Consider the following 19,783-nt stretch of genomic DNA (forward strand, 5'->3'; position numbering starts at 1 on the left):
GGAACTTGGGTTAACGGAAAGTTGATGATTATAATCTATGCTATATAATATGAAAACAGGTTTGAACTTCATATTTCACAACAATAAGAAGCCAACATACATCCGCCAACAGGCACCATAGCTTCAGAGTGGTCAGAGCTGTTTACGTGGAAGCCACGGATATATGAGCGAGTGGAGACAACGGCGAAAGATTCATACTCTTGGCAGCTGGAGCCATCTGGAGATGGGTGAAACCCTGTAGTGCAGGCACAGGTCTTCTTATTGTCGGGTTTGGGCAAACAGAGGTGCGGACAGCCGCCGTTGTTGGAGCTGCAGGCATTAGTGGTTCCTGCTGAGTCTGAGGTGGAAAAGACAGGGTGGCGAAGGCCAGCGTTACTGGATGCCCATATTTGACTGGAGAATAAGAATTTATACCAGATCTCCTGACATGAAAAGGGTTTGACTGATATTATACAAGTAATTTTTGTGTTGTGCCGAATCTGTGACTTTCAGCAAGAGAAAATCTTTGATCATATAAACTAAGTTTGGACTTTTTTTTTCTTTTAATTAAACCTGCTTCCCAATGTCCTCACATACTTGTCTTCTTCGTATTCTGCGATCTATCTCAAACACAGAGGTGACGCACCCTTTTTTGTCAGGAGTCCTAGACTTAAATGCATCTTAACATAGACAAAGACATAGATGTAGACTTGATTTACACAGTGGGGAAATTCACTTGTTCCAGCAGCACAAAGAACAGGAACAAAAAGTGAATTAGAGATATATTAGAAAAAGTGAAAAGTGAAAAAAAAAAATGAGTAAGAGAATAGAAAAAAGGCCAAAATATAGTACTACGTACAGATATGTTCAATAAAAAACCCCCACAAACATAGACAGTATTGTATATTCTAGTATGCACACACAAGTGAAATCTCCCAAAATGAAAGATCATTTACTTTTTGTGAAAAACAAGAAAATGTTATGAGCAAAACACAAAAAGCTAGATTCAGAAAAAGAAATAAAATTAGCCCTAAATATCATTCCCTCAGTCACTGGCTGGTATTAATTGTTATATAATCTAACCAGTCTGCATGAGAACACCAAAAACCCAAAGAACGGACACTTCTGTAGTTATTTGAAAGACACTTGATTCACATACTGTCTCTTGCATGCACTTTGAGACCATGGAGGCCAGACATGCCGCTCCTCATCACCACCATATTGGTGCCAGTGTCCTTCTCCACCCTCTCAATGACCTCATAGTCCAGGTCAGTGTAGTAGAGGTAATTTTGGTAAATAGTCAGCCCCCATGGATGGGACAGACTGCTGACCACTGTCACACGGCTTGCCCCGTCCATAGTGCCACGCTCAATCTGGGAAAATAAGAACGAACTGAAAATATTAAAGTGATCAGATTTCTAGTTAAAGTCTACATATTAAACAGGTAACTTGTACTCACCACCCCTGTGCCAGCCACGCCCCAGTACAGTTTCATGGTGGAGATGTCAGCAGTGATGAACCCTATGTTAGCCATGCTGCCTGTGTAGAGGTTCACAAGGTTGCTGCCATCCATGTCAGCGCTGGCGACCTTTGGAGGAACTCCACTGTCCGACCCCTTGTCTGACCAAAATAACTTTCTGTGGATGGAAAGGTTAAACATGACAAGTGATGTGATCTCAGCGAGTCATACCGCCAACTTCTCCTCCCATTCAGTCAAACGTCACACCTATGCGCAAGATTTGCTGCTGGTGCCACACTAATGCTGATAGGATGTTAAAGTCCAAAAAACAGAGATTTCTTAGATTTTACGCTAAAAAAGTTACATTAGGTTAGTTTCACTAAAATGGAAAAATATTCTAATATCATGAAATAAAAAAATCATGTAGACATTCAGTTAAATGACGTCTTGGACCAAGTTACTGTTTTAATTGGGTTATATATGTCACAGGAAGCAAAAGTGAGGGGAATATATTGCCAACATATTCACCAGCCAACTATTGTCTTCTTAATGGTAATGAGGGTGCTGTGTGCTGTGTACTATCTACATATAATATATACAAACTAAATAGCGCTGATCAAGGTAATTATATGTATTTATTAATTTTTATGAACATGTGATTTACCCTCGGGCTGGATCCAGCACAATTCCAATGGGCTCTCCTACTCCCTCTGGTTTTCCGTTAGAGGTGATAAGGATCTTCCTGTAATGCTCACTTCCATCAACACGGATAACCTAAGTGCGACATTGTATTTTATTTACGTCTACTAAAAAAAAAAATCCCCCAATAAATAATAAATGCAAAAGAACAAAAGGCAAATCATAACCTGCAATCAAAAAGATACAAAACCTCTGAGTTAACCATGCATAGCATTTTTAATTGTAGGTTGTTGTAATAATTTGCTAAACTAAACTTCTTCAAGTAACAAAAATTTGAAAATATATCAATTTAATAAATAATAATAATAAAAATAAAATAAAATAGTAATATACCACAATAATATCCAACAAAAAAGGAAAAAAAAGGAAATGAGTATATTTGATTTGGGGTATTTTTGGTAATTAAACACAACATCATGACGACATCTGTATTTAATCTTTTTTGCCTCGGTGTTTTCTGATCTCTTCTAATTCAAGTGTTGTTTACTTGTTTGCAGGTACAAGTGAGCCTAGGCATGACAGCATCTTATCAGTAATTGATAATCAAATGATTCTGTGTCTCACTATGCTTACTTCAATGGTTTTGGCAGTGGGATTGGTGTAATACATTATTCGGCCTATCCAGTCAAAAGCCAGACCGGCCGGTGAGCCCATGAAAGCAGCTGGAGCAAACTGAGTTTTGTTTGTTCCGTCGGTTTTCACTCTCCAAATTGAATCCTAGCATGAGAACAAAAGAGTCAATTAATTTAAAATAATTATTCAGAATCTGCAGGTACTATTGATGTGCACTGATCTCATTTTTCTTCTGTTTTAAACTTATTCAAATTTAAAATGAAATACAATTTCCTTCCTAATATAATGAATTGATTGTAATAAGACATCTTAGAATCTATGCATGTTTCACACTCAAATCTATTGCATGTTATAAAACTCTTTCCGCCTCTTCAGTTTAAGACCTCCACTCACAGTGCTCTGCACCCAATAGACAAACTGCTCCTGATCATCAAAGTCAATATCCTGCCCCTGGCTGATGCCAGACACTGGGGTCATTGCATTGTTGGAAGGGTCTGTGGGATCCAGGGGAATGCCAAAAATCACAGTATCCCTAACCACCATTAAGAAGGGAGTCTCATCTAGAAATGAATGGAGAAGAACAAAGAGATGCACAGTTGTAGGAGAGATTTTTTTTTAGCAAAACATTTACAAAAGGAATATTAACCACGAGCAGAAAACTCATTACTGACACTGATTTGTATTCAGCACTGTTAAATTCTGCGAACAGTGAGTCAGAGAAAGGTGTAAAACCAAAATTACCTTTAACACAGGTGCGCTTGTCAGCATCCAGCTTCCAACCTGATTGGCAGTGGCAGGTGTAGTACCTGGGTCTCAGTGTTGACAGCAGGCACAGCTGAGTGCACAGGTGTTCGCTGCATGGGTTGATGGCTAAACACAAAAGCGCAGAGTCACTTTCAGCCTTGAAATCGGATTCATTAAACTACCACACTGGTATCATTAAAAGAAGAATTTAGTGAACAAACAGATGACAAATGAAAGGAACAAGCTGAGCCTTCCACGCTCACAGTGAAGGGATCTGGTGCCTCTGGGAGCATTTTGCTGGCATGATTTGATCCACCTATTTTCTTTAGGGTATCAAAATTGTGCCCCAGGGGACCAGAACTGATAAGGACCTCCTCCATATCCATTCATACTACCCCAAAGTAACCAAGTAATACATAAACATTTACATGACAGAAAGTTGTTGTTTATTCACTATTTACAATATAAATTTCTACTTTTATAGTGGGTTCACAATAGAAAGGAAAAAAGAACATTCTCTGTGAAGAGTTAAACTTTGTTTAACTATTACAGTAGAGCATCACTGTAGTGTGTGTGTGAAACTCATGTACTCAGTTATTATAGACATCAACACATTTTAATACACTTCTTAAAGCTACAAGTATCCAAGTAAGATTTGTTTTTTATTTGAAAACTACCTGTGGGTTGTTTGATGGGATGAGCCATCACAATGCCCATGGGCTGGTAGACATTGTTCATGTGAGTAGTGATGTTGCCACCATGGAACTTGTTGGTACTCATCACCTTGCTGGTATAATGTTCTGACCAGTATATGGTGTCTTCAAAGATGGTCATACCATATGGGTGCTGGAGAACCTGGTGTTAGACACACAAAGGATAAAAACTTTTTGTGAACAATGATTATATTTTAAACGTAACACTCATTGTATTTGAATGGTTTATGCCAGTAACCTCCAATAACAGACATGATAACACCCCTGGCTTTAATGCATGTGGTGAGGAGTGACACCAAATTGTCTCAGTTCTCTAAACAGTGTTGAAAAATGATTAAAAGGGTATAAACTTTAAACAAGTAGTAAATATTTCCTCCTTATAATGAAAAACAGGAAAAACTAAACTTACCACATCGCTTGCCATAACCTGATATCGGTTGTTTCCATTATAGTCACAGTAGTCAATATATCTGAGATAGGCATCTGCAAAGTAGACTCTTTGTGTGGTGTAGTCCAGGGCCAAGCCATTGGGCCAGTAGATCTTAGTGCTGACGATGACTTTTCTCATGGTTCCATCCATGCTGGCCTGCTCAATCCTGGGGTTCTGGCCCCAGTCTGACCAGAACATCAGGTTGGTACTGGCATGAATGAGAAAGACAGAGAGGTCAATGATGTACTTCTTGAGTATGGTAAAAAAGGGTGAAAATGTATTTATAAAGGGCATTTTGCTTAACTATTAAATTAAATAATGTAATACTAGCATAACATCCATGTAACTTGAGTGTACTTACTGGTTACGGGGGTCCAAAACCAATCCACGGGGGTTGGTAATATTTCTACTCATGAGGACCTTGCGATAACGACCATCCAGAGTGGAAACCTCAATGTTCTCCATGACAGAGTCTGTCCAATACAGATTCCGACCAACCCAGTCGACAGCAATACTCTCTGTTACCATCAGACCAGATGAGAACACCTAAAACAACAGGGACATATTGAGCACTCACAAAATTAAACCGTTCATTTAAATGTTGAGATTATAAAGCAAGAAACTCTGTTGTTAGCCTTACCGCTTGTTTGCCAGTGCCGTTCTGGTAGGCACTCCATATCTTTTTCTCTTTGGTATCAGCCCAGTAGATTTTGGAAGTGACACTGTCAAAGTCTACAGTCACAATACTTAAACCGGTGATCACTGGACTCATCAGGGGTGGTCTTATGTTGACTCGGTTGGCAATGATCTGGCTACGTTTGGCAAGCAAAAGCACAGCTGCACTTGGGTCTAAAGATGGAAAAAGAGCTTGTTGGTCACTGAAAGAACTGTAGTATCTTTATAAGTATCTATATAAGTTACACAGTTCCTGTATTGTGTTGCTTGTTGCTTACTCGTAGCTTTGCAGGTCCGTCCATCTGGCTCTAGGAGGTAACCATCAGAACAGTGGCACCTGAAGCTTCCTCTTTCATTGTAGCACTGCTGGCTGCAGAAACCAGGAACCACACACTCGTTGATGTCATCGCAGGTCTTTGAGTCATTGAGGAGCTGATATCCTGGTGGACAGGTGCATTCAGCCCCAAATGGGCCTTGAATACAACTGTCGCTGCAGCCCCCGTTGCTGAGTGAACAGTCATCTTCATCTACAGGAGTTAGTAATATAATGTATTAGTAATATAATGCATTTGTGTCTTAAATTCTAGTACATTTGTCATTTTGTCTTACTTATACCAGTTTTTAAGTAATATAAAGCATTTTAGCTATCCTTAATTTCTTTTCTTTTTATGTCCATTTAGAGATTTAAATGTTATACACAATGCATTTAACTCACTGCAGATAGGTGACTCATCTGCTCCATTGGGACAGTCCCTTTGGCCGTCACACACCTTGTCCTGGTCGATGCACACCTCACTGATCGGACACAGCCACTGTCCGGAGGGGCAAGTAAACGGAGGGGTGGGGCAGTTCAGTTCATCACTCATGTCCCGGCAGTCATTTTCGCCATCACACAACCAACTCATTGGAATGCATATCTTGTTGGCGCATTGGAAGTAGTTGGATCTACAGGTGACAGGTGGGCAGGAGTTGTGTTCATCAGACCCATCCTCGCAATCTGAGTGACCATCACACTCCCACTCATCTGGTACGCAGAAACCGTCGCTCTGGCACTGAAACTCATCATCGTGGCAGAGGCCTGGACCTCGGGTGGCTGGAGTTGTCAAAGAAAATAAATAAATAAATAACTAAAACTTCATTGACTTTCTCTGATAAATTTGAGCAGAGAGTGGAATTCCCAATCTATAATTATACAAAACATTATTCTGTGCAGGTAACATACGGCAGCCTTGTTCATCAGAATGATCCCTGCAGTCAAACACTCCATCACACCGATAACTTGAATAGACACACTGGTCCCCACTGGCACAGGCAAACTCAAAGGAGGAACAGGAAAACTCTTAAAACACAAAGGAAACAGAAAACAAAGAAAAGACGAGTAAACTTTTATGGCACAACAACAAACATATGTTCAATATGCCAACTACAATCAGTGGCTTGAAGCTTTTTGCTGCCATCAAACTAGTTGCATTAAATATACGATATTGCTCCAAAGATCTAAAAAAATTACTAAAACATGGATGATTTTCCAGATACGTACCACAATCTTTCTCATCAGAGCCATCCAAGCAGTCTTGGTCTCCATCACAAACATAGAAGCTACTGATGCAGCGATGATCGGGACACAAGAAGTAGTTTGGAGGGCATGTGGTGATGGTTGAATCTGATAATCACAAACAGAGCTCATTTATTTATTTATTTTTAAACATGTATGTTAATATGTAATAACCTAATAGCTGTATGTGCAGCAATTCAAGAAGACTTGTGGGATCTGTGCTTACTGCAGTTGTGCTCATCAGAGCCATCCCCACAGTCATTTTCACCGTCGCACACCCATTTTGCAGAGATGCATCTGTTGTTGTTGCAGGTGAAGTAGCCGGATGAACAGCTGGTAGGGACACGAGTGGGACAGTTAATCTCATCTGAGCCGTCTCCGCAGTCGTCCATGCCATCACAGCGCCAACTGGCATAGATGCAATGCTTGTTGTTGCAGGTGAAGGCGTACGGAGAGCAGGTCGCTCCTGATAAAGATAAATGAGGCGATCAGTTGGATTACTTAAAAATATCTTCTTACACTAACTCCTAAGCATGTGCGTTTTTCTTTTTCATTCACCTGAATCTGTGCAGTTGGCCTCATCAGTCTGATCTATGCAGTCAACAATCCCATCACAGCGGTCAGAGTTAGGTCGGCAACGTCCTTCGTCACACTCGAAGGAGTAGTCCCCGCAGATGTTGTCAGGTGGAGGAACGGAATCGTCCTTGATGCAGTCCCTCTGATTTGACTGAAGTTTCATACCATATGGACAGCCACACACTCGACCAAAGTTGGGAGTTGGAAAACAGAAGTGGCTGCAGTGTCCATTTGGCAGCATGTTACATCGGCTATTGAAGGCTGTCAGAAAGATCACAGAGAAGAAGTCAGTAGGGTCCTCGATTGCTTTATCACTGCTCATGTGTTGTCTTGACCCAGGAGATCATTTACTTCCTACCGCCACTCAAAACTCCAAAGTCCTGGTCCTACAGCACTAAACTGCACCTCTAAGCACTTTCCAGAATCCAGTGTCTTTCTTTGGATAAACTTACTGCTGTGGAGGTCAGCTGTATAGGCCTTGATATTCATGATGCCGGTGATTCCTTGTCTGACCATAATGTTCCCACCACCGTCCCTCTTCCTCATCTCGAATATAGCACTGGTCCTTGTATCAGACACATACAGGTAGTCTACAAGATAGATATTGCTGCGTTACAAGCAGTTGCATATGTAACTAAAATACATTAAATGTTATAAATGTGATTTAGTGGTTGTTACAAGCTGGTAGAGTGGGTCAGCTACCAATCACAAGGTCGGTGGATCAATCAGTTCCTGTATCCTCCAGCTATGTGTCAAAGTATTCTTGAGCAAGAAACTGAAACCTGATTTGTCCCGATGCATCCATTGGAGTGTAAATGCATGTGCTCTTGGGCATAGATAAAAGCACTGCTTGATTGTGTATTTGTTTTGGTAAGTGAGATTTGCAGTAGAAAGTACTTTGAATACTAAATTGAGTAGAAAAGTGCTATGTAAGTTCCAGTCCATTTACCAATTCCATTTTTGGAATTGGGGAATATCGAATAGATGCATACTGTAGAAGCCAGAAGGTAATCAAATAACAATAATAAGGCTAACCTTGGTTTCCTTAAGAGCTTGCTTATGGTGAGTATGGTGTGTTTGTGTTTTGTGCAGTATTCTGAATGAGTGTACAGTTGAATTAACCTGTATAAACTGTCAAAGAGTAGGGCTGAGTGATCTGGCCGATGTTGGTAAATGTCTGTCTGTCACTTCCTTCAACATCAATGTGGCCAATCTGATCAAGAAGGGTATCGACCCAGTACAGCCTGTTATTCCTGTCAAAGAGAAATCCACAAAGAAGAAGTGTAGCTGAGTCATACAATATACTGTTTATTATTCCTTAAATGGAGCCAAGCAGGTATTCTCATAACTGACATAGTTGACCACTCTACTTACATATAGTCAACAGCAAGCCCAAATGGCCATCCCAGTGTTGTGTTGACAAGAGGGACAGCATTGCTGCCATCAGTGAAGCCTCTCATTATTACTGCTGGACGATACCAGTCAGACCAGAACAAGTAGCTGTGGAGAAATGTTTGGTGAAGTAATGCAGTAGACTACAGTGAATAATGATAATTGTTATCCTGAATATAAAGGGTGGAGGCCCATGTGATGGCTGTGGTTTAGGAAGTAGTAGTGTAGAGTAGTGAGTATAGTAAAAGTGGTTTGAATAGACAGCATTTTTCTATGATCAGAAAAATCTGAATAAAAAAATATTCATTACCATTTATTGTGTTTAATTTCCTTCCTGTCTCTACAAACTAAAACCTGCTCAGGCAAAGTATCTTTCAGGAGTTATTTGTGATAAATCTGATAACTCACCCAGCACTAGGATGCACTGCAATTCCCTTTGGGTTCCCTAATCCCGTCACAATGTCTCGTCTGGACTTGTCTGTGACTCTGAAGGCTACCACTGAGCTGTAGGTGCTTGTGGTCCAAAACAAAACTTTTGAGGTCCAGTCATATGCCATGGCATCAACTATCCCCACTCTGTAGCCTGTCAAAATCTGCTGAACTGAGATTGGATAAATATAATAGGTGAGATCGCTTTGATTAAACACTGTAACTATATCAAGGTTAGGTTATAAAACTCAGCACCCTAAGTGCCACTTTCTTTTTTTTTTACCCAAGTCAAAAACTCACCACTGCCATTGAGGTTCGACTTATAGATGAGGCCTTTGGACCTGTCGTTGTAGAAAACAGTCCCCTCATTGCCGTCAAACTCCATTGCAGAGCCAGAAAAAGACGCCCCAAGGCCTGTGAGGGGCAGAGTGATGTCCTCCTGCGTGGACAGATTCAGTGGGATTCCCCGCACCGCCAGTGAGGAGGCCACCAGTAAGTAGTCCTTCACCTCTGCACAAAAAATTAGTGCCAGGGCTTATTATCATATAAACTTGCTGTTTAAATGATATATTAAAAAAAAACTTAAAATTCCCAGATCTAGCTTACCAGAAAGGATTGTAATTTTTTAAATTGTCAGCACATTATTATACATTTCATTAACTATTTTTTTTAACCCAGAACAGAAACACGTATATAAACACGTGTATAAGAGAAGGGTAAGGTCGTTTTACAAATTAGATAAACTTACTGAAGCAGGACCGAAGGTCCGAATGGAGGTCATAGCCATGGCGACACTTACAGCGGAAGCCCAAACCATCATTGTCAGTGCGGTGACTTAAGACACAAATTTGCTCACAGCCACCATTGTTTCTCCCACAAGGGTTCTTCACTGCATTACAAGACAGATGTCATCATTTTATGACATCACTCAGTGTAGTATGTAGCTCTTATAGATAACAAAGAATTTTCTTTTTGTGATAAGATAAAAATTTGTTCACAACACAGTTGGTAGATTTTTTTAGTCGAGTAAGCAGTTCACGATATCTGGAGAAATACATTTTTAATATTTTATTTTTTACCATAAATTAAGAGGCATCTTGTTACATTATATTCAAGGGAAAGCAGACATTTTAAAGTTGTTTTCCTCAGACTGAATGTGACTGAATCTCCTTACCCAGAGGCTGCATGAGAGGGTGGGAGACGACAACATGGCCTGGCCGGTTCGCGGCACGATAGAGGAGGGTTGGGTTGCTGCCATTGAAGCGATTTGATCTGATCACACCCATCTTGCTCCAGTCAGTGAAGAATACGTGGTTTTCAAATAAAGCAATTCCAAAAGGATGTGGCGACTGTGTTCCACCATTGAGGACTAATTTTCTATGTGAAACAAGTACGCCTTAGAAAGAACATCAAGGAGGATACAACTGAAGGAGGTCAACAATTTATTTCTAATGTAACCTTTACCTGTCCAAACCGCTGTACGTGACAGTCTCCACTGTGTCAAAGTGGCTGTCAGACCAGTAGACCCTCTGGGTGATGATATCAAGGGTAATTCCTGTTGGCGTGCCGAGCCTGCTCTTTACCAGCTCGAAACGATTGCTGCCATCCATGAAGGCACGTTCGAGCTTAGACTGCACATTGTTACCACCCATGTCTGTGAAGAACATGTAGCTACAAACCAAAAAAAAAAAAATGTAAAAGGATGTTATATGAGTTATATGAGCAAAACTCAGGTGAACTCAAAGACTCTTGGACATCCAATCTTTTACACTCAAATTATCTTCAACTCACAAAATTATGATGTTTATCAAACTTTTTTCCTGACACTGAATTTGTAGATGAAAAAATTGCCAGTAATTCAAAAACTAATGCCCAAACCTAAACTCATATTTCAATCTTTTTGTGATTATAAAACCACGTCATTTATTTAAACTCACCCTACTGTTGGGTCCAGGGCGAGGCCATGAGGAGTCCGCAGGTTTTCAGCCACCAGCGTCACTCGATTTCCTCCATCAAAGTCACACACATCAATGCGCTCCACCCTGGCCTCCAGTACATAAAGTTTGAGGTTGATCCAATCAACTGCAATATTCTGGACGCTGTGAACCGAATTATTCAGAATTGCCTTAATGTCGCCTCCGTAATAGTTGGCGGAATAAACCTGGCAAAAGAATTTCAAAGTTTTGGATTAATGTTTGTTGTATAAAAAATAACAATAAAACATAATCAAGAACTTCATCAGACATTAAATTCAAACTGACTTTTTTGGTATAAGTATCACTCCAGAAGACTTTGTCATTGTGCCAGCTGTAGGCGACTGCCACTGCTAAACCTTTTCCCTGGGATGGCACCAGAATCCTGACAATGCGCCCGTGCAGATCAGCTATCATCACATCACCCCCATTGGTGAAAATTAGCTGTGGCAGCCCAGCTGAAAAACACAAATAACAGACACGAGAAAATGTAACCATTGATGTAATTGCAAACAAAATATGAGGAAAAGAATGATATTTGAAGATCGTTGTCACTCAGCTGGACTGTAAACAATAATGTCTTTTTAATTTAATGATTTCAGTCTCATCTTTTAAACAGCAAAATTAAACACAGGTACCATGACATGTGTGCACTCTCTGTACCTGACACATTTGCTCTGCAAACATGACCTTGCTCCAAGACGTATCCATCAGCACAGCTGCAGTGGTGTGTGCCAGGACGATCCTCACACAGCTGGTCACAGATGCCCCAGATCTGACAGTCATTGTAGTCTGGGCAACAGAACAAACAGCCATGTTTTGGATGTATAATGTGAGGGACATTATAGTAAGAGTCTACACAAATGATTTGCAGCTAGAACACACTGAAATTACACAGTTTATGCTTCCTCAAAGCTCTGTGCTTTTTCCAGGACGCAAAACACAAGTTGCTAAAACTGTGTGTGCTGTCGATGTCTGATTCAATTTTAACACTGCCACACATAGAGACGATGTTTTTAGGGAAAAAATACATATAAAAGAACTCACCTACACACGACCGACTGTCATTGGCTACAATGAAGCCATCAGGGCAGTAGCATGCACCACCCTGAGGAGATGGGTGGCAGTAGAACTCACAGCTCAAGGCTGAGCACCTTTCCAGGCCTGTGAGTCAACATCACAGAAATGAACATCATGGACAAATGTAAACAACGGTAAAAGTGTAAAATTAATCCTATTCTAAGAAGCTTGGATGCCAGGACGTTATTGGTATCGTAATAAGCTTTATAGGCCTGAAAATGACCTGCAAAAAGTTAATATTAAACCAAGTGTGTGTTAAGGCAGTGATAAGGAATGCAAAAGTTATGATTATAGTATCTGAGCAGCTGACATCTGGTAAACATTTGTGATTACTCGACACTATAGCCAAAGCCCTTACACCCAAATTTATCAAATTGCAGTTCTGAAAACGTGAGACATTCTACACTCGACAAGATCTCGATCACTTCAATTCCTTCAGATTCATCTCATTTGTTGTTGTTGTTGTTTTTTAGATTAAAGGCAGGTGTGACATGATATTATCATAAATGGTAGAATTCTTAGTGCGGGACTTGTACACGTCAGGCTTACCGCAGGTTTGCTGTGCAGTGGTGTTGGTCTCATCTGTGCCTCCAGGACAGTCAGGCTTGTCATCACACACGTTTCCCACTGGTATGCACATGGTCGAGCCTGGGCATCCCCACTCACCGGGGTAACAGTCTCGGGAGTTACTATCTGAAAAACATTGAAAGACGTATAATTATGTTAAAAATATGCAAACATTCTTTCATGTTGTTGTGAGGAAAAAATCTTTCTTGATTTGTTATGATGGTATAATTTGAGCTTTAACTCTTGAAGAGTGATTTCAAAACTCAATGAACCTTCTAATACATCTAATAGTTAAACTAATCTTGACATTTTCATGAACTTTTTAAAAATTATTTTATTGAAAGTCATAAACAATGTCACATATTAGTAAATCAGTCAAGTTTTCTCACCACATCCTCTCTCATCACTGTAGTCCCCACAGTCGTTGAACTTGTCACACACCCACTGCTGAGGAATGCAACGGCCACTGGCGCAAGTGAACTGGTTGCCACTGCAGCTCTGGTAATCTAGACAACCAGTAAGTTAAATGGCAGCCTGTGCTTATTGAACACAATTTAAAATGTAAAAGAGGCTCATAATTAGCTAGCATGTGTGTTCGGTCTCATTCACCCGTACCACAGTTTTGCTCATCACTGTCATCCCCACAGTCATCCCAGTGGTCACACACAAATGACATCGGGATACAGAAGCCATTTGCACATTGGAACTGGTGGATGGGGCAATGCTGAGTTGCTGAAAATAAAACAGAGACTGGATTTACAGGAGGTCCAGCAATATGTTAATTATTAAAATGATTTATGACTCACAAAAACTAAAGTAACAAGTGAACACATCTCAATTTAGGTTCATCAAAATCACGAGGAGTCCAGACTGATAAAGATCCAGAGGTACAAAGGTTGAGACTTTACTGCTCTCTGGCACCATAGACTGCTAAACTATAATAATGCATAGCTGGGCTATCATTACCTGTAAACCAAATAAAATTAAAATACTTCATAGCCATTATGCAGAATAAAACTGGCTAATTAGGAGTTAAGCATAACTATCAAAATATATAATATGAAAATAATAAAAATGAACTTTAAAAACTTTTAGTTGCTTTAAAACACGGCAACCGTTTTGTGAATATGTTCTTTAAGCAACTGGGATGAAAACATTCTGCAATGTTGCTGCACAACATCATTTCATGCATCATCTTAACACCCCATGCAGGACCTACCATTAGAGGCCAAACAAATATGGTGTCTGGAAATGGCTTTTTGCTATGTTTATACAACAGGAGAACACTAATAAAATTTAGGTAATAGCATATTTTAAAAATATAATTAATAGAAAAAGTATAAATATACATAAATTTATTAGAATTTTTGTTAAATTAGACGCAGAAGAGACTACAGAAGCCTATTTCTGCTACTGAAGAATTTTTTTGCCGTCCATGAGGCCCAACATCAGGTTGGTATCTCAAGTATCTTGAAATTCTGAGTTTAGTGTGACAAAAGTTTGACTTGCTCACAATTAACCTGAAGTTTTGAGTCGAACTTTTGAGACATGTAACTCAACATGTTGACTTAGCTGTGCTCGGCACTTTAAGGCATGTAAAGGTAAGATAGGTAAGAAAAGTGTTGAATTTTAAAGGTGCAGACAAGACAATGGAAGCTAGTTTCCACAACTGAAAAATGTTTTTCTCCTGTTGGTGAGTTCAAATTTCAGATTGGTATCTTAAAATTCTGACTCACTAACTCAGAATTTTAAGTTGTCAATCTCAAAAGTTCAAGTTACATATCGCAAAGTTTGGATTGACATAGTAGGTGGAAATCTTGAGTTCAGTATGTTGAAAGTCTGACTTGCTCAGACATAACTTGAAATTTTGAGATAAATAAAAATTTTTTTCCTACTTTGGTGGAGTTGAAAACAAGAAGAGTAGAAGCGTTATCTACTCACTACAGTTGAATTCATCAGAGCCGTCTCTGCAGTCTTCTCGTCCATTGCAGTGCTGTGAGTTGTTGTAACAGGCCCCGTTGGCACAGGTTTTCTCAGTGCATTGTGGATAGTCTGCAAACAACAAGTAGTTCCTCCATTACAATTAGAATACTATCATCTAGTAAAGTAACCATGGCCGGTTACATCTAGATCTAAAACTCTTACTGCAGTTATTCTCATCAGAGTTGTCCACGCAGTCCTTTACGTGGTCACATCTGTACTTGCTGGGGATACACTGGCCCTCCCGACAGGTGAACTGGTTTGGGCTGCAGGTCCGTCCACCTGAACCAAAAATATGAAGCTAGGCTTGTTTCAAAAATCCACTTTGTGGGAGAATTAGACTTCTAACAAGGAGCGTAATGTGATTATAGAATTACTTCTTGGTTCAATAAGTCTTTGCCACACTGAAAGCCAAACACAGACTTTACAAAAGAAATGGTTCATAATGTAGATTGTCTGTTATAACGGGTTTGTGTAATGAATAAACCACAGTGTTAACTTTAAATTCATGAATATTGGAAGACCTAAGTTTTAACATTAGATACTTGAAATGCTTAGTTTAGATAGCTTCTTTTACAGATCATTTAAAGAATCAACTTTTTTTTTATTTTGTATAGTTTCTGTTCCTTTTGAAATTATGAACAATACCTTTAGAGGCCACCTAGTTTAAGTCTTCATTACTTCATTATAAGTACACATTTTTTTTGTCTTGTGATTATGACAGTTTTCAGGACAAACAAAAGTGTTTGTTCATTTCTCTGTTCTTTGACGCCACGTTCAAGCATTCATTCTGCATACCACAGGTTCTTTGCTCATCTGAGCCGTCGATGCAGTCCTCCTCCCCATCGCAGACAAATCCTGATGGGATGCATTCACCGCTTGTCACACATTTAAATTCCTGTGAGGTGCACGACGGAGGTGCTGCAACAAAAGGAGCAAAACAGTTGTTTAGGATACAAAAGAAATGTAAGTCATACAGTTTATGCTTGGCTTCACATTTCTTCTCTTTGTTTTATTTTTGTTACATTAGCAAGAGCACATGTACCAACATATGTCTGACTTCTTAAAGGGATTTTTTTCTGTGATTGTTTGCGATGCTTACGACAGTTCAGCTCATCTGAATCATCTGTGCAGTCTTTCGTTCCGTCACACCTCCAGCCTATGTCGATGCATTGTCCATTGTTGCACTGAAACTGATCACTTCCACAACTTCCTGTAGAGAGATAAAATATCTTTCTTTCTTTTTTTAATGGCCAGCATGTGTGCTTCACATGCACAGGTTTGGTTAGAAATCGTTTACAAAATATACATATAAAAAATAGGTGGAAATCAGGCAGCTAGCTGATATTTAATTGCTTGAAGTCCACGTTTCTTAAGTAAGATGAACATGTTTTATAGTTTTCTTCACAAATGAGTTACTATGTTTATGAGAGCTACTTCCTCCGTGTGCAGCTTCTGAACTTTAAACATGTGAGTCGGCGTTTTAAACATGACTAATTAACACCTCAGCAGTCCAACTTATGACCCAGGAGATTATGAGACCATCATTTTAAACTCATTATCAAACTTTAATTTAGCACAACGTTAACTGAATTCGTGTACTTAGTAGAAAAGCTAGCTTTTTTAATTCTGCTTCATTTTTCCAAATGAAATTTGTGGTTAATCATTTAGTTTTGATTGCAGTTTGGTTTTAGTTAAGAATGAGTTTGCTCTGTTGTTGTTTAAAAATGTTAAAATTTATTAGATCACCCTGGATCACTTCGCTCTTAGACTGAAGGCTTACTTGTTGTTCCCAGAGTATTTAAAAGCAGAATGGGAAGCGGAGCCTTCAGTTTTCAGGCCCCTCTTCTGTGGAACCAGCTTCCTGTTTGGATTTGACAGACAGACACCCTCTCTACTTTCAAGATTATGGTTAAAACTTTCCTGTTTGATAAAGCATATAGTTAAAGCTGGATAAGGTGATTCTCCCTTAGTTGTGCTGCAATAGGTGTAGGCTGCTCGGGGCTTCCCATGATGCATTGTGTGTTTCTTCTTCAGTCACCTTTCTCACTCACTGTGTGTTTACACACCTCTCTGCATTTAACTATTAGTTATTATTAATCTGTGGCTCTCTTTCTCCCCTCACACCAACAGGTTGCAGTAGATGGCCATCCTTCCCTGAGCCTGGTTCTCCCAGAGGTTTCTTCCTGTTAAAAGAGAGTTTTTCTTTTCCACCAACACCAAACCTCTTGCTCATGAGAGGGTGATATGATTTTGCCACATCTTTTCTTTTTTTTTTTCTCTTTGTATTAATATGTGGTCTTAAGCTCATGATATAAAGCACCTTGAGGGAACTGTTGTTGTGATTTGGTGATTTATAAATAAATAGGAACTGAAGTTATTAGACTGGATTAAACCAAACTGCTAAAAATTAAAACCAAAAACATACAGTAGTTTCTTGTTTTTTAAAAAATATTATTTTAGTTTTGTAAGTACACAACATGTTTTCAGATTTTTAAAAATTTACTTTTTGTTTAAGTTCAGTTAACTGAGATTTTTACATTAAATTATAGCATTTATTTTAGGTAGTGGTTAAAAGTATTAACTTTTTTCAGATTTTAGAACTCAAATCACTTACAGAAATTACACATTTTGGTGAAAAAAATCACTGGTATGACACAGTTTTCCCCTTTTTATTGTACTACTAGTGTATTACTTACCTAAAAGTATGCTTTCTTGAAATGAAGAGTGCACACCTACCTTGAACAAGTTTAAATCCCTGGAACAGCAGCAAAAGAATTAGAAGATGAAGACCTTTAAGGTCCATAATTTAAAGCTCTATTTTCTTTTGGAGTGATCTTGTCTTCCTCAGGTCTGGCGTTAGTTTGACAAAGTATGTATGCTCATGTTAAATCTGTGCCCTTACTCTCCCAAACCCAAAAGAGAATGACTTCAGATAGTAGATGTATGGCTCAGACCAATCAAGGAAGGAGTGATCTGAGATGGAGTTATACAGCTTTTTATGGCCAGCTATTTTACATAAACTTGATCTAAGATTAACTTTTAATTGTTGGAATGTTGTCTATGTCAGCAAGAAAAAGCAACTTGTCATATTTGTGTAAGATTATTAAAAAAAAAAAAGGTTAACTAAGTTAAAGCATCGATTATTGGTTCCTTTTAAGTAGCTGGAAGTAGTTATTTTTTAGTTCTATATAAAACATTAGGAATTTATACATTTTAAATTTTGTTGGAAATGTAATGACTATGATTGAGGCATGGTTGATGCTGCCAGGCAGGTTGAAATTAGTATGTCAGAAACTGCTGATCTACTGGGATTTTTTTTCAAAGATCTAAAAAAGAGAAAATATCCAGTGAGCAGCAGTTCTCTGGGTCAGAATGTCTTACTGATGTCAGAGGAGAATGACCAGACTGCTTTGAGCTGATAGGAAGGTAACAGTAACTTCAACTGTACCTTAAAGCAAATTGGCTTTTGGAGCAGAACAACACACCAGGTGCCACTCCAGTCAGTTTAGAGCAGGGAAATAAATATTGTCTGATCAAGCTTGTCTTCTGCTGTGACATTTAGATGGTAGGGTCAGAATTTGGCATAAATAACATGAAAACATGGATCCATCCTACCTTTATGACCTCAGTGTACACATCTACAATTTTTCCAGCACCCTGTTGAATCTACACTACTGGTCAAAGGTTTAGGACCACCCTAATATTATGCTGAAATGAAAGCATAATACAAATAAGCAGTTGGAGTTAAAAAAGAAATCATGTAATCAATTTATAGACCAAAGCATATTCTAAACTTTTGACTCGTAAAAGTAGCCACCTTTGGCACATATAATAGCTGAACACACCTGTGACATTCTTTCAACAATAGAAATCAAATATTCTTCAGAAAGTTCTTCCCATATCTGTTGGAGATGTTCCCATAAATGTGTGGCACTCATAGGTTTCTGTTCCCTGAAAAGGGCCTTTTTGTATAATTCTGTTAGGATGCCTGGGTCGTTGACCCAGGGTTTTGAGTTTATTATATTATTTATCCTTTCTAGTCTTTGGTTTCTTTGTTAGAGTTCTATCTTATGGTTTATGTCTCTGTGTTCTCTAGTTGCTCTGTCTCCCCTGTCAGCTGTATCCCTTTGTCAAGTTCGCGTCTCTGTGTTAGGTTTCCTGTTTTACTTTGAAAGTCCATGTCTCATGTAAATGCGTCTGGTTTTGCTTCCTTTGTCTCGTTAGGCCTGATTTGCCCCAGCTGTGTTTCCCTCCTGTTACCCATTCCCTGATTGCTCCCTCTGTGTATTTAAGCCCTGTGTTTCTCTGTCTGCATAAGTTTACCTTAGAGTCTCAGTTTTGTTACTTTTGGAGTTCAGCCTTAAAGCTGTATTTAAGTTCACCTTTTGTCTCAGACTGTCTGCATTTTAGGTCCTTTTCCTGCCTGCATACAGCCTTCACATAACAAATTCTGATTTGTACACGTTTCTTCAGTTTTGGGAAACCTTACCTTACCTCTGGCAGTTCACCACTTACCTTTGTACCATTTCCAGCTATTCACTGGACTTGAACAACTTAAATTGGAAAGAATAGCTGGAAAAATTGCAGTGTTCTAAAACTTTTGACCAGTAGTGTATGCCACAAAGAATGACGGAAAAGGGGGGTTTAGCTTAGTACTACCAAGATCTAATTAGTAAAGTGTCTAAGTGTATATAAAAAAATTGTGATTTGCATGAGATTTAATCATGCAAGATACAACATCACACAGCATCAGTATTAATCATAGTTAATGCTGTTGCATTTTGACAGTTGTATTTTTTGCACAATATACACTATTAAATATTGTCAGCAATTTTTGCACAATCAAAACAAGCTAACAATTTTTCACACAGGTCTTTCATGTCCCTAAATCCCCTCCCTTCCAGCACACACAAACAACAATAAGTCAAAGATGCTGCCTTAGTGTCAAATGGTGCC

General features: G+C 39.1%; 1 protein-coding gene across 1 annotated transcript in view; it reads right to left on the reverse strand.

Annotated features, from left to right (window-relative positions):
• The window catches only part of lrp2b (low density lipoprotein receptor-related protein 2b), a 43,175-nt gene extending 25,545 nt beyond the window's left edge, over window positions 1-17,630 (reverse strand). Inside the window, exons 1-37 of the mRNA XM_012916105.3 lie at window positions 17,564-17,630; window positions 15,927-16,037; window positions 15,623-15,745; window positions 14,990-15,106; window positions 14,786-14,896; window positions 13,460-13,576; window positions 13,234-13,350; window positions 12,827-12,970; window positions 12,245-12,361; window positions 11,861-11,989; window positions 11,486-11,655; window positions 11,162-11,385; window positions 10,689-10,895; window positions 10,399-10,601; window positions 9,973-10,113; window positions 9,525-9,734; window positions 9,204-9,396; window positions 8,778-8,903; window positions 8,526-8,656; window positions 7,856-7,993; window positions 7,386-7,664; window positions 7,054-7,293; window positions 6,813-6,935; window positions 6,495-6,611; window positions 5,988-6,365; window positions 5,551-5,799; window positions 5,238-5,446; window positions 4,959-5,143; window positions 4,577-4,805; window positions 4,132-4,309; window positions 3,452-3,580; window positions 3,104-3,270; window positions 2,711-2,854; window positions 2,103-2,212; window positions 1,413-1,616; window positions 1,139-1,371; window positions 101-337 (exon numbers count right to left, since the gene is read on the reverse strand). Of these exons, the coding sequence (XP_012771559.3) occupies window positions 101-337; window positions 1,139-1,371; window positions 1,413-1,616; window positions 2,103-2,212; window positions 2,711-2,854; window positions 3,104-3,270; window positions 3,452-3,580; window positions 4,132-4,309; window positions 4,577-4,805; window positions 4,959-5,143; window positions 5,238-5,446; window positions 5,551-5,799; window positions 5,988-6,365; window positions 6,495-6,611; window positions 6,813-6,935; window positions 7,054-7,293; window positions 7,386-7,664; window positions 7,856-7,993; window positions 8,526-8,656; window positions 8,778-8,903; window positions 9,204-9,396; window positions 9,525-9,734; window positions 9,973-10,113; window positions 10,399-10,601; window positions 10,689-10,895; window positions 11,162-11,385; window positions 11,486-11,655; window positions 11,861-11,989; window positions 12,245-12,361; window positions 12,827-12,970; window positions 13,234-13,350; window positions 13,460-13,576; window positions 14,786-14,896; window positions 14,990-15,106; window positions 15,623-15,745; window positions 15,927-16,037; window positions 17,564-17,630 (6,307 nt within the window). The remainder of the gene's footprint in view (window positions 1-100; window positions 338-1,138; window positions 1,372-1,412; window positions 1,617-2,102; window positions 2,213-2,710; window positions 2,855-3,103; window positions 3,271-3,451; window positions 3,581-4,131; window positions 4,310-4,576; window positions 4,806-4,958; window positions 5,144-5,237; window positions 5,447-5,550; window positions 5,800-5,987; window positions 6,366-6,494; window positions 6,612-6,812; window positions 6,936-7,053; window positions 7,294-7,385; window positions 7,665-7,855; window positions 7,994-8,525; window positions 8,657-8,777; window positions 8,904-9,203; window positions 9,397-9,524; window positions 9,735-9,972; window positions 10,114-10,398; window positions 10,602-10,688; window positions 10,896-11,161; window positions 11,386-11,485; window positions 11,656-11,860; window positions 11,990-12,244; window positions 12,362-12,826; window positions 12,971-13,233; window positions 13,351-13,459; window positions 13,577-14,785; window positions 14,897-14,989; window positions 15,107-15,622; window positions 15,746-15,926; window positions 16,038-17,563) is intronic.
• Window positions 17,631-19,783: the final 2,153 nt, after the last annotated feature.

This window comes from Maylandia zebra, linkage group LG8 (assembly GCF_041146795.1).
Source record: "Maylandia zebra isolate NMK-2024a linkage group LG8, Mzebra_GT3a, whole genome shotgun sequence".
Taxonomy (NCBI): domain Eukaryota; kingdom Metazoa; phylum Chordata; class Actinopteri; order Cichliformes; family Cichlidae; genus Maylandia; species Maylandia zebra.